General features: G+C 37.7%; 1 protein-coding gene across 1 annotated transcript; it reads left to right on the plus strand.

Moving 5' to 3' along the window:
- The first annotated feature begins 4,001 nt into the window (after positions 1-4,001).
- On the plus strand, positions 4,002-16,531 carry grk1b (G protein-coupled receptor kinase 1 b). The gene is made up of 8 exons (XM_084730273.1): positions 4,002-4,199; positions 7,685-8,396; positions 9,818-9,945; positions 10,822-10,979; positions 14,264-14,347; positions 14,512-14,636; positions 14,771-14,972; positions 15,122-16,531. Exons 2-8 carry the CDS (start codon positions 7,698-7,700, stop codon positions 15,403-15,405), a joined length of 1,680 nt encoding a protein of 559 aa, XP_084586399.1. The 5' UTR covers positions 4,002-4,199; positions 7,685-7,697; the 3' UTR covers positions 15,406-16,531.
- The last annotated feature ends 1,201 nt before the right edge of the window (positions 16,532-17,732 follow it).

Below are 17,732 nucleotides of genomic sequence, written 5' to 3' on the forward strand. Positions count from 1 at the left end.
AATTCGAATATAACATTCAATTAATAAAAAATAGTTAATATTCCAGCCCCACTAAGTGTAGTTGCAAACACGAATAGAAATGTGACTTGTCTGCCACAAACTACAGTGTATAAGGCTATTTAATGAATTTAAGGCAGAAATATTCGTATGTTTGTCTGTCAATTTCAGTTTCTAAGACTGGACTATGTTACCATCCCATTTTTTTTTTTTCACATATAGTTTTGGCAGAGACCCTATACCGACTAAAAAAATATTATCTGATGCTTCCCCGTAATATCAACTGCCCTTGTGCTATTCGTTGCATTGCATTTTCACATTAGAACCAAAGTTGGTGAATTTCTAATAAACTGTTTAACATAAAACAAACAAACAAACAAACAAAAAAACACTACATTCTCCTTGAGGGTAACATTCTAATTGAATTTTACAAGCAACGTGCATTAAAGTATTTTTAAAAAGACTACACGCTTTTATGAATGTATCAACACTAAAAATACATGCCAGGTAAACTCAGTTAAAAATACAACTATGATCACTCACACAAGTATTGTGCGTACCTACACTCTGTCCCTCCCCTAAACATCTCATACTGGAGACTGGTACCACAGCGTGTCCACGTACGTATGTTTGACGTTCGTCTTCTCAACCAATGAAAACGGCTCGTTAGCCTTGGTTTTGTAAACGGCGATCTCGTAGTGCTCTGGATGACTGGGTCAGGTCGTAGACGTACAGGTTCAAATGAATAAGCGGCCATATTGCCACAACATATCCAGTTCTCCCAGTACATCCGTGGATGGGACCAGTACGTCTCTCCAAATGACTTCAGGCGGCTTCAGTCACAACCACATTTGATCATTTTGAGCGTCTCAGTCATTAACTACATTAATAGGAGTATATTTTTCAACACCATTTATTATTATTATTATTATTATTATTATTATTATTATTAGTAGTAGTAGTAGTAGTAGTAGTAGTAGTAATAATAATAATAATAATGAACAGTCATAAAATCCTTGATATTTGTTAGTGCAGAAATGAGATTAAGAAAAAAGAAAGGAGCTCCTTTCAGTACAGGGTTGGCTGCTCACTTAGAAGAGTTACATCACCATGTTCTTATTGAGGGCAACCCCCCCCCCACTACGAGGATAAAGTTCAAGCATGTGACTAAAGAAATCATTTGCCACCTCTTTCAAGCTGTCTGGCAGACTGTTGCACCCTCCTAATCCCAACAAACTATCACCATCTCTGCGAAGATTTCACGATGAGTATATGATTCACAAAGGACATTAAATTTATTATTAACCACATGGCAAAGATAAAGAGAGACAAATCAAATCAAAAAGACAAATCAAACAAGATACAAGATCCTTAGTAAATCTGCGTAATATGAAATTAAATTTAAAGAATTTAGGAACCATTAAGCACTATATGGCAGTAAATGCGACAGAAAGAAACAAAATGTGTGTTTGTAATACGCAGTGTACTGACTTAACTGGCTGACCTAGTCAGTGCTGCTGCCTTGACGCGAGCAGTAATTAAGCATACCAATTAACGGGTCCTTAATTACAAAGATGTAGGTCAAATGTCACAAAAGAGAAGCTGCTCTGGTCAGGAAAATAATGTTTTAGTGAAAAAAGAACAAAATAAATACAAATCTTTATCTTCTATGAAAAGTATTTCTATTAAATTGTCATCAGTGAAGTGAGGTCAGGTAAATTATAGATCACCTGGACTGAACCATCACCCTCAATTAGAGATTAATGTCTGAGGGAGAACACTGACTTCCAGTGCTGTTTTTAACTACATCTCTGTTTAATCAGCTGAAGAGCACTTACAGCTCAGCCGGAGGATCACACACATTTTGACAACTCAAATGTGTGTGCAAATGTAATGAGATTGCTACTTTATACCGAATTAATCAAACAGGAAAAGCTTACCCACGTGCTTTAAAAGAGAAAAAAGTGAACCTGTCATTATCAGGTCAAGTCATTAAAGCATAAAACTGTAGCAGTACAATGATGGAAGAATAAGTGTAAATTCAAATGATGTTTGATATGGATGTGCTGGTATGGTGATTAAAGCTGTAGTGACACTGTATCTGGTCTACAGACTAAACTCCTTGTCTGGGTGGGTGGGTTTGTCTCCGTCACTGAGCTGGATTAGACTTGAACGTAAAATCGGTTTCACCTCTACCCCTTCAAATAGGATTTGTGCTCAGGGTCTTTTGGGCTTAAACAGGCCTAAATAGGATGTCACAGCCCACTTCTTAGACTGGAACAAAAATGTGAGACACACAGGTAAACTAAATAACAAAGTAATTTACTTATGACAAAATAACAAAACAAACACATGCGAGGACATGGGGGCAATGTGTGAGCTCTCAGGTTAAATCAGCGGCCCTCCCTGGTGTTCCCCATGCATATAAGGAAGAGCAGCATCCAGTCCTTGGCAGATCTACCCACCCTGTACATCTCTGTGTTGTGGCATTTGTTTTCTTTGTCTCTGTTTTTAATAGATCTGCAGCCCAGAAAGCACAACAGCAGAGTGAACCAAGGAGAGGGCCCTGTCACAAGGACCACACTTATTTCTTCTACTGAGCAAACTCTTTGTAAAAGTGTCTTGCTTTGCACAAAATACTATATCAGTTTGTTTGCTCAAAGCTTTCTGTTGGTTGCTATGAGAATACTGAGAAAAGTTGAAAGTTTTATATACATTCTGTTCCTACTTAAATACCTAGCCTCCTGCCAGATTCCTCAGTCACAACATTAATTTCTTAAATTATTTAATCCTGCACAAACCAACACATTTTACAGTATTAGTACACAGACTGTTGTGCTGCTAGAAAATTAGTCCTCTACATGCCTCTAAATGGTTAAGCAGTTACTGGTTCCATGTGTGGTTTCATCACACAGCTTTAGTAATTGTTTTACTTGAAGTCACAGAATAAAACTAATTTTAATCAAAACCAGGAACTGGAACTGTTTCAGCACAAATTCATTTGGTGTACTGCTGCCCCACCTCATACAGCTTGTGCCCTTTTTATTTATTTTTTTGCCCCACTACCATTTGTTTGCAAAGATGTCTTTTTATTTTAACATCAGTAATATGGTTTGGTGCCTTGAATTAACATAAACTTTGTGGTTGATACACTAAAATTAATTCAAGCGCCTTTGTATTTGTGCTCATGAATGACCAGTTATTTCATCTTAAACAGGTGCTCTGATTCAGTCCGTCTGCTCTTTGGCATAGTTCCTGTCCACTTTAGCTGCATGATCCAAATCCCTCGTCTCCGTTTCCTCAGACACCGACTAAATCCTCTCACATGAAATGTAGCCACATAATTTCTTTCTCAGCTGCCTGTGCATGTATGAACACTGCTGTAAAGATCTGGAGCATCTACACTCAATATAATAAACACTACTTTCTCATACAGTGAAACTCATACTGGCAAGCATTAGTTCAGAGATTAAATAAAGATTTGGAGCAGTGTCATGCTCTTTGACACCTACAGAACACAATCCACTTTGGATCTGCAGCCTGCCTCTGAGTTCAACTGCAACTCAGAAGACTGTGGGAAATATTAGTCAAAATTGTGCTATTGTGCTGATTTTAATTTGTTGTGTGTCTCAGAATTACTTGGCCTATTTAACATTAGCATGATTGAAAAGATAGTGGCTTGGACAAGGAAAAATAGGACAATGATCAATCAAAAATTCTATCAAAGATCATATTTCTTTTATTCTTTTTATATGAAAAATGCATTTGTGGGAACCAAGCATGAATTCCGAGTTCAATAGTCGAATGATGCTGTGGAAATTAGTGCAGGACTCCTCATCAGTAATCACTCCTGCTGCTGAGTTACATTAATAGCTCCTGCTGAGTTGCTCCCTCCAATAACGTTAGGGTGTTATCTCCACCAGCTAATGAACTCCCAAGTAGGATTTCAGGTGCAGGGTAAACCTCGACCTGATGCCCCAACCTTTGCAACACACCACACTGTAGGAACACAGGGAAGGAAGGGAAAGGTCGGCGACTTGAAAGAAAGCAAGTCTGTTGGAGACCCTGATAGGACAGAGATGACTTCTGTTTGTTCTGGTTGATGGAAGAACAAGGAGCAAAGAAGAGAAGAATATATACATTGGATTTAATTTATTGCCTTCGAGTCCTCATTTGACTCTCTGATTCAGCAAGAAAGTACAGTAAGTGCTGCTTTATCAATATTAATTGAATATAGCATCAGCCTTGATGTAAAATGCTGTTTTTCTTGAAGAAAACAACTGTTTACTGATACAGCTGTAACACATATAAAATGTTTCATAAATATTATCCCAACAAAAAGGTTTGCAGATGTTTTTCATAATCAGTTAATTTCATGATTCAGAATTTAAAACTAAACCATGAAATGAAATTAATCTAAACAAATTTCCCCACATTCTTTCTAGATTCTAATGATTTTACTCTTTGATTTAGTAAGAGTCAGACTAACATCACCATGGCACAACCACAAAATGTTATCAATATGATCAGTACCTTTGTGTTTAAAAACTTAAAAAAAAAAACCTCAAAAACGACTCCAGAATTTAGGTTAATTAACAAGGAGGTCAGCGATCTATATCTAAATCTCTGGTATCAACAGTCAGTGTTAATTGGATTACTGCTGTGCAGAGTCAGGAAAGAACCTACACAGCCAACTGTATCACTTTCAGTACTACATGTTCCAGGTCAGGACTTACACAGCTATACATGAGATATACACCCAGAAAGACCTCCGGTCCCATTTAATTGCAAGGAGATGTATTTTTATACATGTTGCACTGCATGTGTCGCTCCAGTGTGCAGGATGATATAGAATAATGTTTAAATGCATCTTTTGTGCAATCTTTTACATCCATGATCCACAATAAACACAATTGGTTTCTCAGGTTTAACAAGCAAAAGTTTCTTCCTTATATTGCCTTTTGACACAAATATCCAATAATATGTGAGCAATGCAAAGAATTCCACAAACTGTGAGTTTTAATAAATGAGAATGCAACAAAAGTAGGCAGAGGAATAAACATTCCTCCTATTCACAATTTAGAAGAATTCTGTGTAGTTCACATAAGGGAACAGAAACAGAAAGGAAACCAGAAAGGAAACAGGCTGAGGAAGTGAAGGGACTTTGGGCTTCCCAGTGTGAGTTAATGCTCCCCTCCATGGCCCTGCAGCTCCACAAATCCTTCACCTTGCATGAGCGTGTGCACATGCAAGTGCAGGCATCTAAGCTTAACTTCATGTGTTTGCAGCAGCTGAAACAAAAACCCCTGTGCAATGACAAAGGTCTTTTGAACAGCAGGGTGCAGCATATCACAACATTACCCCTCCACCAACTTCAGTGCTTTCCTACCTGGAGAACATCAGTCTTTCTCTGGATCCTTAAGTGTACTGAAGACAGTTTCTGTATAGCAAGCAGACTGACAAATTAGTATACTGAAAAGTACATGATCAAACTAAATAACCCATGGAATACACTCAATATTGATTATTTTAAAAATCTACCAGCCTTTCTCATTGTATGGAATTTTTAAAAACAATTTAATGTGTTTTAATGATTATTTAACATTTTATCATATTATGACAGAGCTAAGTCACAAGTGACTCTCAAGTCTTTAAGTCCTAATTTAAGACTGACAAGTTCCAAGTCCTAAACTTTGAGTTAACAGTGAGTGTTCAGTAGCATTGTTTTACAGAGTTACTTGGCTGTTAAAGCCATAATGTATAACATTTCTACATTCAAATGTCTAAAAAAGTTGGATATATGTCATATATTTTGTTGAGTTGTGTACTTAATCCCAAATGTTTCCATGCAATATTCAGACACTTTCTTCAGGGTAACGGTGCATTTCCTGCTAGTTGTTGCTAGCTAGCTGCTGGTTGCTATAACTTCTGGGAAATCACAGAACACATGAGATGTATCAGAGAGTGAGGAAAGAAGGCGGCGCTCCTGATGAAACGTAACATGAATAATTTAATATTATCTTGTCCATGAGCATAATTTCTGGCTGGGTCACATCAGATGGATTTTTATCTGCTATGATGGTTATTTAAAAGTGAAGATAACAACTCCCATGATCCCACAATACCTTATGATGTCATCAAACTAAATCTTACGTTAAAGTTTTAATGTGAGACCCAATTGCGATAGAACTTGCATTCTGTATGTGTAAGCTAACGTTAGCTATGCATTAGCATGCCGACTATGCTAATAGCTTTGACTGTTCTTTGTTCAACCTCATATGTCAATGAAGTTGGCAGTTGTTGCATCTCCATCTTTAAAAAACACATTTTGCAAATTGCAATTTGTTTTTTGTTGACCACCCCCTCACTTTGCTTATGAAATTATCTTTTTTTTCTGACTGGCACTCAGTAATGTATGACATTAGTTCTTCATGTTTCTCTCTTGCAGCTTGATTGGATGCTGTTGGACTGGTTCAATGTGGATCTGGGGAATTAAGTGTTGACTTGTTGGAAATGGATAGTGTTAACATTGATTATTCAGGAAATGGAGGGACATTAATTAATTCATGGCACACTTTTTAAATAAGCATTTTTAATCTTTAAGCTTGGTGTTAAGTATTAATTGTTTTCAAACCATGAGTCACTTGCATTGAAATTCATGTTGAGCCGTGAGACTTTTTATCGATTTTGTCAAGTTGAGTCCAAAGTCATCTGACTCAAATCTGACCCAAGTAAAAGTCATGTGACTTGAGTCCACACCTCTGGATTATAACATTAGGTGCGTTCGAGATGAGCCAGGCCTGCACAGAATCGATCAGCGGTGAACGCTGCACAATGCATGCCAATTAGATTTGTGTCCGACTTGATCCCGACTTGTTCTGACGTCATGCACACATGAGCAACAGTAAGCTCACGAGACAATGAGGCAGCCGCAGTTGCTCTCTACCGACTACACTACCTGGCTGTCGCCTGATTGATGAGCAGACAGGCTCTGGCTGTTGTATACAATACTACTTTTCTGTGTAACTGTAATATTTAATTCTGGATATAATAGTCTGATGTTGTGCAACAAAGCTTTAATCTGTCAACAAGATATCTTGTGGCTCATAATAATAATTAAGTTTTTTTATATGGGACTTATCAGAAGAACAGTTACAAAGTGCTTTACAAGGCAGATAAAAGAACAAATGTTCCACGTAACAGAAGGGGGAATCTCTGTTTCAACTTCAATCAGCGATCAAGAACACACTTTATTGCTTCAGCTATGAACGTGGTCTGCAAACTTCAGATAACCTACAGGTGATCTAACAGGATGTTAGTGTCTCTGCCTGTGTCCTCTCTGAAGTCTGCTGGAAACTGTCTGACTTGACTGCAGCTTTTTGTCTGCACCTTATGCTGCGGCCGCCTGATCTCGTCTCCAGGCGAGGCGCAGTTCATCTCGAATGCTCCTATTGTGCTAGCGCAAAGCAGGACAAAATAGAAGCTTTTAACTGTATGACCATTAAGTACAGAATATAAAAGCAAGCTTGATCAAAATGCATCCCCAAAAGATTTTTTTGTATTAAATATGTCAAGTCAAGTCTCTGCTATCATCAGATCCTTTGGTAAAAAGTCCATTATAATGGTTTAAAAATCTGTGTGCTAAATATACAATTAAAACACTTGTATTTGTGTTTGTGTGTGCCAGACAAAGGGCAGCCATGGACATCGGTGGTTTGGAGACAGTGGTGGCAAACTCTGCCTACGTCTCAGCACGTGGCAGTGTGGATGGAGCTGCAGCAGCCGCCATGCGTGACAAGAAGATGCGTGCCAAGCTGAATCTTCCACACATCAGAGATTGTGAACAAATTAAGTCAACTGTGGACACGACCTTTGACAGCATGTGTGTCCAACAGCCCATTGGCAAGCGTCTGTTCCGACAGTTTCTTGACAGTGACCCGACTCATAAAAATGCTGGAGAGCTGTGGAAAGACATGGAAGACTACACCAAAAGCCAAGAGAAGGACAGAGCTCAGAAGGCCCAAAAAATGGTCAATAAATACTATGAATCATCTTCAAAGAATTTTTGCAAATTCCTGGAGGAGAAGGCTGTCACTCGAGTTAAAGAAGATTTCAAGAACATCCGTGGTGACCTGTTTAAAGAGAGCGAGCAGCAGCTGCTCAAACACTTGGAGAAGAACGCCGTGGATGGCTTCAAGAAGAGCATGTACTTCTTGCGCTTTGTTCAGTTCAAATGGCTAGAGAACCAGCCTATTGATGATGAGTGGTTCATGGACTTCAGGGTCCTCGGTAAAGGAGGTTTTGGGGAAGTGTTTGCTTGTCAGTCGAAGTCAACGGGCAAAATGTACGCCAATAAGAAGCTGGAGAAAAAGAGGCTGAAGAAACGCAAAGGCTATGAGGTAAAGCAGTGATGTGTCATCTAATGTCCCACCAGAGCATTCATTGACTCACACTCTGTTGCAGGAAACAAGAGAGAAAGGGTTGTGAGAGAATATCACCCAGTGAGTGTAGAGGTTTAGTTTTGAACACAACGGCTCAATGCAAAGAAGCTTGTGACTCTCTTAAAGACCTCACAAAGCAGCTCAGAGCCAGTGCACAGAGACAGCACACTGAACTGAAGCCCACTGCTTCTAAAAGCATCCATGGATAATGAACTTTTCATTTAGAGCAACACTGTGACAAGGCTTCACTTTTGTTGTTAAGTTATGCACACTGGTAAAGCTTGATAGGGCCTACCACAAGAGGAATAAAAACTTCCATCAGTGGTGGTAACTGACCACAGCCAGGGGATTCAGGTATGTGGTTATATGCAGCATAAAATATTCCCCTATCTGCTGCCATTTGGCTTTACAAACCTACAAGAAAAGCTGTTCAAGTCAGTCCACTTTACAATATGCTACAGTATGTTAAACAGCCTGCACACCCAAACAGGTATTTTCAGTTACGGCTGATTAGACCTCTGCTCATGTTGTGCCTGCATATAGCTTTATGTACTTGATGTACTGATAAGAAGAGACCTACATCTCACAGTAGAGATGCAACAAATATCAAATGGTGGCTCTGTTCCATTAAGGTGTGTCAATAGGATAGTATGTACAATAAACCTTTTTAAAAGGAGCAGTTTTCATGTGTCATGGAGAGCCAACTGTCTGCAGGTTTTTGAAGTAACCAAATACCTGATTTACTGCCACTGAAATCAATTTAGCCTTCCTAAGTCCCACCACTTTTTGGTCTGTGGTCCTAACTGTTGAGCCAACTTGGTATGTTGGTGAACTTTTTCATTTTCCTATAAACATGACATAAAGTCACATCTTGAGTTAACCAATGGTAGTATAATGCTGGGTAACAAGCTAGCTAATGTTGCTAAGTTTAATTTGTGAGTATATGGCGCTTTTACAGGTCCTTCTACTGTAACCGCTAATTATTAACCACCTTCAAAATTTGGTTTTCAACACAGATAAACCTAACACATAACACATCTAAGTACAGGGAACAGGAAAGGATAAAGTTGACTGAAGTACCAAACTTGCTCAACTATTATTGGAGCACAGAGCAAATAAAAGTGGGACTTAGGTAGGGTCAGTTGAGGTGACTGGGTAGAAAACCTGACTAAGGGCTCACCATGCCAGAGCCAGCCTCAAAACACAATGAAATAAAATGGGAGGACCTGTGTTTAACAAGTCAAAAGAATGAAAGTCCTCAGCAGAGGCTTAATCAGGCCACATACCTCTGTGGCTGGACAGTAGGTGTGTAATTGTTGACACTGTACATTCTTGCTTTTGGTGGACTAATTATGTTCTTGTGTTTGATTCGTGTTCAGGGAGCAATCGTGGAGAAGCGCATCCTTGCAAAAGTTCACAGTCGCTTCATCGTGTCGCTGGCTTATGCCTTCCAGACCAAGACAGACCTCTGCCTAATCATGACCATCATGAATGGTGGAGACCTCAGGTGCTTTTCATAAAATACACATCAAACACAGCTTTATACATACACAGATATCCATAGACTGACCTAATGACTATGCCTTTAAAGGGACAGTTCACCTCAAAATCAAAAATACATATTTTTTTTCTCTGGCCTGTAGAACTATTTATCCATCTATACTATTTTGGTGTGAGTTGCAGAGGATTGGAAATATCAGCCGTCGAGATTTCTGCATTCTCTCCACTATAACGGAACTAGATGGCACTAGCAATGTGGTGGTCAGACCCCCAAAAATAAATCTGAAAAACTCAACAGCAATGTCTCTTTCCAGAAACCATGATCATGATTGCTCAAAATAATCCAGACTTTGTTGTGAGCAGTTTCATGTAGGAACTATTCTTCTTCTGCACTACCAGAACTACTCAAGAATCTACTGGAACAACTTTCTTTCTAATGGAAAGAAACACTACACTGCATGAAATAGCTCACAACAGGGTCTGTGGATTATCTTGAGTAAGTGTCACAGTTTCTGGAAAGAGACAGTGTTTGACATTTTTATTTTTTCAAGTGCATTTCCTTTAGCCATTTAGGCCAATTAAATTGAAGAGAAGGCAGGCAATTTAAAATAATTTAAAATGATTTTAATTTTGGGGTGCACTGTCCCTTTAAAACACAGCCTACATACTGGTTTCTGTACTTAACAACATGGGAACAGTGTACTCTCATCTCTTCTAATCAGCCTAAGGTAGATAAAGCTCACAGCTAATATAAAGACAAGGCCCTCAGGTGCATCATGCTACACGTCACAGAATAACTTAAGAAGTCTTGAGTGGCTTCTCTCCTCTTATCTACTTTTCCTGATTTCCTGATGCTATAACATTTTGCTCCTGTGTTTCACAGGTATCATATGTATAATGTGGATGAAAAAAATCCTGGTTTTGATGAGAAGAGAGCACGTTTCTATACAGCTCAGATCATCTGTGGGCTGGAGCACCTCCACCAGCACAGGATCATCTACAGAGACCTGAAACCAGAGAATGTACTGCTGGATGATGCAGGTGAGCGAGTTCCTCTGCAGCATTTCATGTATCTGCATGTATATGCTGATGCTATAGCCCAAAATACAAAACCCCCAAACAATAAACAATATAAAATTAAAATAAAATACAGTGAATATAAACAGTAAAATAAAGAACTGAGAAATACAAAATAAAAGAAATGGATAGAAGAGGGTGGATCAGCCCCTCCAGGATTTCACAGTTTTTTTGGGGATTGTTGTGCGAAAGCGAAAATTGAAACATCTGAGGAGATCTGGAGGGAGTGTACAGTAAAAGAATTTCTATTCAGGTGCAAGTCTATTGAGAGATTAGAACACTAATGAAAAGATCTTAAAATCTATTCTAAAACGGACAGGCAACCAATGCAGGGACCCGAGGACAGGTGAGATGGGAGCTCTCCCTCTGGTCTTGGTCAGGACACATGCTGCTGCATTCTGAATGAGCTTATTTATAGTTTTCTTTCTGCTTGCACTTTAGCAATATTTCTAAGGTTATAAAAGGCAGTTTAAGAGAGATTACTAATGTAGGATTCAAAATTTAAATCAAGGTCTAGAAGCACGCCAAGGTTATTTTTTTGGGCTTGGAGTTTTGTGCTAGGGATTTTAAGTTCAAGCACTGCACTTTTATTAAACTTCTAATTAAAACCTGGGTCTTATTTTTAATTGCAAAAGATTTATGTGACATCTACATGTTGATAAGATCACATCCTCATACCAACATGACAGAACAGATCAATTGCCAATCGCTCCCTAAACAACATATATTACCAGCAGACAGTATCAACAGCGACAGGCTCACCAGATGTTAACTATAGTTTATGTTGTAAAATGGTCACAGTTTGTTTTAGACAATAAAACTACTTGAAATCATGACAGGGGTTAAAATAACTATGTAACATACATCATGTGACAGAAGTGGCATCTCTCATGTGAACAAAGTGACAAGAAGTCACAAAACTTAAAACTTTAAATGACTCCATGTTTACTTTTGGTTTCACACAGAACTCAAACCCTGGCCTCTTGACTGAAAGTCTTGTGTTTGTTACAGTCGTCTATCCACCCCACCTCCTCCATATGCAGACTTTCTTGCTCTTTATATTCCTAGAGTGGACACCAAGGGAGACGAGGAAGTCTCTGCCAGACAGATAAGACCTAAAACAATATAAAACTGAGTCAGACAGGCCCACACACCTATGTAACCTATAAATAAGGATATCATGATCAATGGTATCAAAAGTGGCGCTTAAATCAACAGTCCTAATATTGAGAGTTTTCTGTCATCCATGTTCACTCTCAAGTCCTTTACAACTTTAACTAGCGCTGTCTCAGTGTTGTGGTGCACACAAAAGCCAGAATTAAACTTCTGAAATATACAGCTGAGATTTGGGTAATCGTTTAGCTGTTTGACTAATGATTTGCCAAGATTTTTAATACATTTTTTTTTTAAATGGGTTTGAAATTGTTTAACACTACAAGATCCAGGTCACCTTTTTTTAGGAGAGGTTTCACAATTGCAGTTTTAATTGCCACGAGGAAAACAGCAGTCAACAGGGAGTGATTAGCAATTGTCAGCCCCTCATCCTCCAAACAATTAAACAAAGTCTTTAAAAAGTGGTGGGAATAGCGGAATTTCTTTAACAACAGCAGCAAAAGAAGGGTCTTGTTCAAAGACAGGAGATCAGACTTTATAAAATGGTTTAGATCCATCCTGACCTTTATTATCTTGTCTCAGAAAAATGCTGCAAACTCTCCATATTTCTGTGCTGAGGTGATGAACAAGTGGGTTTTAGGAGCTGGACTCATGAGCATGTCAATAATTCAGAAAAGCATTCTGGGATAATTGTGATTTTTAGAAATCAGCTTTGAAATGAACTTGTCTTACAATTCTAATTGCTTTGTTGAAGATAGTAAAATCTCAAAACTTTCTCCATTGGTGCTCCACTTTTCTTACAGTTATTTTTTAAAGTAAGTTCTCCATGGCGGTCTCATGGTGGTCTCTGTTTAGGTCTGTTTAAGTCTGTTTAGACTTAATCTTCTTAAGATTGGCACGTTAACCAGTTAACTGGCTTAACTAATGATGCTAGCTCTCTTAAGTTAATCACCATGGTAATTTATGCTTTGCCACTAACATGCTCTGCAGGTTTGGTTCAGTGGACAACATACACCAGCCTCACTAAAACTGGACAAATGGAGCTGCCATCACTCTACAGAATCTAAAAATATAAAATATGAAATATAATAAATTAAAAAATCTCATTTACATTAATTTGAGATTCAACAGCACAGTGTCATCAGTAAAGTAAGTTTCCTTTACAACATAGCAGGAAGCTAGCTGATAGTAGGTTTCAGTAATGACATTCAGAGTATAATATTGTGCTGCTGACATACACTACTTTTTTGTCATGACAGGAAATACATGCATTATATTTTAATCATTCTTTTTCAGTACTTTCACATTCAGATGCCTTCATTTAATACTCTGCCATTTGGTCAGCTTGCCCCCCTAACAGGTATCTGACAGATTAGGAACATATACATAGAATATATTAACTAGTGGATGGAGTTTCTGGGACTGAAAAATGAAACCAATGCAAAGTGCCTTAATCCTGCATTCTTATTAATGTCCAGCAGGGGGAGACTCCACTGGCGACTAAAAGAAATCAAATTATATGTACTCTTATGGCATGCTTGCTTATTTTGCTTTGCTTATTTTTTGCTTTGCTTATTTCTCACCCAAATTTTTTTCAGAGACATATTTTAGTGTACTGTTTATCTGTAATACAAGAAGGATTGTGACCAGAGGGCCATCACTGGGTTTCCGGTCTCCATTAAGGCCTCCGAAAACTCAGATCAGTCTATATGACTAGGTACTGTTTAGTTTTAATATGAGAATGACTGCCACCTGACAAGCTGCCATGATTTTGCACTGAACAAAGGAGCCAAACCCAAATACTGCCCAAGTCGCAAGACATCACCCAGCAGCTCTGTGCACTCTGCACTGCACTGCACATGCTCTGCTCATTACAATACATTATGCCAAACTCGAGGCTTCAAAACAGTATTCGACAAATCAATGGCTGACAGCACAGTTTGTTCTTCACACTCGTGCTAAACACCATCATAAGACCAACCACAAAATCAAGAACAAGTTCATGGATTTTCATATACTGGCTCCCTAAACTGGCACTTAGGTATCAAAACTTTGCTAAATCCTGCTGCACATAATAGTTGGTTGCTTATGCAGTAGTCATATGCCACTGTTGTAATCAAAGCCTTTTCACTCAGGACACGTCCGTCTGTCAGATATGGGTCTGGCTGTTGAACTCAAACCAGGAAAAGACACAACACATGGATACGCTGGAACTCCAGGTAAATGAACAAATCCAAAATTTTAAGATAAAGTTAAACAAGACTGGGCAGCGGAGAGGAAATGCTGCCATCAATGTTACTGTGTAATGTGTACACTGATCAAGGCCATGTTTCTCTAAGTAGGATCTACTGTGTGTGAAACCATGTTGTGTATGATCATATAGGCTTCATGGCTCCAGAGCTGCTCCAAAAGAAGCACTACAATTATTCAGTGGACTATTTTACACTGGGAGTCACCGTGTTTGAGATGATTGCCGCCAAAGGGCCCTTCAGAGTACGAGGAGAAAAGGTACTGAACCAGTGTCGAACACACACATCAGCTGACTTTTGTGGGCAAAAATATATTCAATTCATTTGTTTGCTTTTGTCCAATGCCAATCTTCTGTTGCCAAATCAAACATACAAGATGTCTCCTTTCTTCAGGTTGAGGCTGAGGAGGTGACTCGCAGAATCTTGAACGATCCAGTAACATATACACCAAACTTCAGCAAGGAGTGCAAGGATCTCTGTGAAGGCCTGTTGGTCAAGGACCCAGAAAAACGCCTCGGGTTCAAAAACAATGACTGCGAGGAACTCAAGAATCAGCCCTTCTTCAAGGAGATTAACTGGGGCCGCCTGGAAGCAGGTGGGTGACATCTGCTACATCATCCATATGCAAAAATACATCAACTAAAGTACTTCTACACAAATCCTCAGAAATTATTTACACAGCAAAAGCATATTTGCATATACATATACATAAATGTGTTCATGTCCTCTGTATTTCCTCTGAAGGTATGCTAGATCCACCATTTGTCCCTGATCCTAAGATGGTCTATGCCAAAAATATTGATGATGTGGGCGCCTTCAGCACAATCAAAGGTGTGGTCCTGGATAACAAGGACACAGAATTCTACAATGACTTTGCTTCTGGCAAAATCCCAATCCCCTGGCAGGAGGAGATAATTGAGACAGGAGTGTTTGGAGAGCTGAATATCTGGGGAGAAAACGGCAAGCTGCCCAATGACCTCGACCCGAACTATGTGGAAGCCAAAGGTGGAGGATGTGTGCTCCTTTGAATAGCAACAGATGGAAAATGGAAATTAAACACATCTAGTTTTGGTACATGTTCATTCGGTGCCACTTACCTCTAATATGTATTATCTGTAATGTGTAAAATAATCTGTTATTGTTGTAATGAAATAAGTTCATTTGTGTATTTACATATTAATATACATACATTGTAAAAAATAATGTATGTTTTTCTCATTAACTTAAAGTAAATAAGGTCTATTTATTCACATAAAATTTATATTTATTTTTAGAACACTTCAGAACTCATAAAGGTGAGTTCTTCTAACATGAAGTCTTTTGATTTGAAATGATAACTTGTTAAAGAGACATGATCAGCGTATCAGCAGACTTCCCAGCATATTTGAGAGTTAAAACCCTTCTGAAACTTGTATTTTTTTTTAAGTTTAAAGAAAACATATGATGAAACTTGCTGTGTGTCTCTGATACACTTTTCACAATAATGACAAAACTGCAAACGATGATGTTTCTGCAAGTTTTTTATGTAAAAAGAGTAACTTTTCAAACTGAGAAAATGTAAAAGGAAATTTGTAATGTTGGTCAGTGTTACTTTTGAGTTGTTAATTCAGCTTAATATCTTAAACTTACTGAACATATTTTCTCAAGTACAACTGAATTAATATCAAGTTTGTTTGACTAGAAAAGTTTACAAAATTACCTCTCCTCATCTTTTCAAATGGAGTTGACTTAAAATTTTAGGGCAGCCTGGACACTTTATTTTATTAGTCAAAATAAATTATTTCTTTTTACAGTCTATTATTATGTATTTACAGATTATATGTTATTATAAAAGTGGCATCATGGTAAAACATCATATAGTTGAATTATTGTTACAAAAATGTAAATATGGCTGCACTAATAATGACAGCTATAATCTTACTGTATTTGTCTATATTTTTCTTTAGTAATTTCACATATTTTGTATAGAAACCACATGCAGTATTTATATAACATAAATGATATGGACCAAAAAAAGTCGCTATATGACATTGTAATATTATATCATTATTCTTTATTTATTTACAATATAACAAATAGTATTGAAGTTATCATTACGGCAATTATTGTAGATTAAGACTTTGAAGCAATCAATAAAATCTTGCAAAGAGCAAATATATGTGTTGAGTTCCCTTGTCTTCACAACATATTGTGTCATTTAGGTATGAGAGCTTTTTGGACTGTGAAATATGCAGTTAAAAATGCAAATAGACACAGTACTGAATTTATAGTATATAAAACTTGACAATAGCAATCAGCTGTGAACTTCAGCTTTTATCAAAGCTCCTGAGTAAGACAGCAAGGACTTTACACATATCAGGTGTGTCTCTCATCACATTTTACACAGTTGTTTTGTTTTTCATTCTAAATCTCTTTATTAGTATATGATATATGAAGTGCTCTGCAAATAAAACTTTCAAGAATTGAGGTTAATCCTGAATACTGCTGTAGATTCACCATCAGTTTTATAAATTATTGGAACTTTGGGGACATTTGGTAAAAAAAAAAAAAAACTTTGAAAAGAACGCAAAAAATGTGAGTTTCAGGAAGAATTACACTAAAATAAACTTGAAACTGGGTTTTGTTACTACTACCACATTGAAAATCTGTCAATTTTGTGAATACAAACAACAATGACGACTTTTGCATACAGCAGGGCTTCCTAAACCTTTTCTTACCAAAGTCCACGAAGATAGAGGCACATTAAACCATGGACCCCCAGTTTGAGAGGATTTTGTCTCTAAGTAATTTTACTAATTTATTTATTTTTTTTATTTTTAGGTTTAAAGTCAATTTAATCTTCAGTCAATCGATTATTAAACTAGGAACACTATAATTAAAATCAATCAAAATGATTGTTTCATCTTTCAAAACTGCAAGAAAAGTTAGAATATTATACTCGTCCTTTTTCCTGGACACCCTCTAAAACCAACTCAAGGACCATCGTTGGTCCCTGCACCCCAATTTGAAAGCCACTGACATACAGTTTATCACTTTATCACACTTTCTATATCACACCACTTCTATATCCTATAGAAAAGTGATGAGGTGGTTTTCTCTCTGATGTTCTAACAATACTACTGATTTTCACCACTGTACCTTTACTGCAGTTGTCTCAGTGTTTCATTCATTCAACTTTTATTTAAAGTCAAGAAATCATTGAAGGAATGCCCTAATTTACAATGATGTCGAGAGTACAGTTAAAACTGAATAAATACAGCAACAAAAAACCAAAACAGAGGGAAAAAGTTTGTAATCATGTTTTTAAATTGACCTTTAGGTACCAATCTTTAACTTTGCTTAAACAAGTCGAATA

Source organism: Lutjanus erythropterus, chromosome 11 (genome assembly GCF_056507025.1).
Source record: "Lutjanus erythropterus isolate fLutEry1 chromosome 11, fLutEry1.hap2, whole genome shotgun sequence".
NCBI classification, from domain to species: Eukaryota; Metazoa; Chordata; class Actinopteri; order Lutjaniformes; family Lutjanidae; genus Lutjanus; species Lutjanus erythropterus.

Excerpts from the sequence above, each read along its gene's own strand:
- grk1b (XM_084730273.1), top strand. The coding sequence starts at position 7,698 with ATGGACATCGGTGGTTTGGAGACAGTGGTGGCAAACTCTGCCTACGTC. Across the intron at positions 14,637-14,770 it reads TCAGAGTACGAGGAGAAAAG|GTTGAGGCTGAGGAGGTGAC; the intron begins GTACTGAACCAG and ends TCCTTTCTTCAG. Across the intron at positions 14,973-15,121 it reads CTGGGGCCGCCTGGAAGCAG|GTATGCTAGATCCACCATTT; the intron begins GTGGGTGACATC and ends TTTCCTCTGAAG.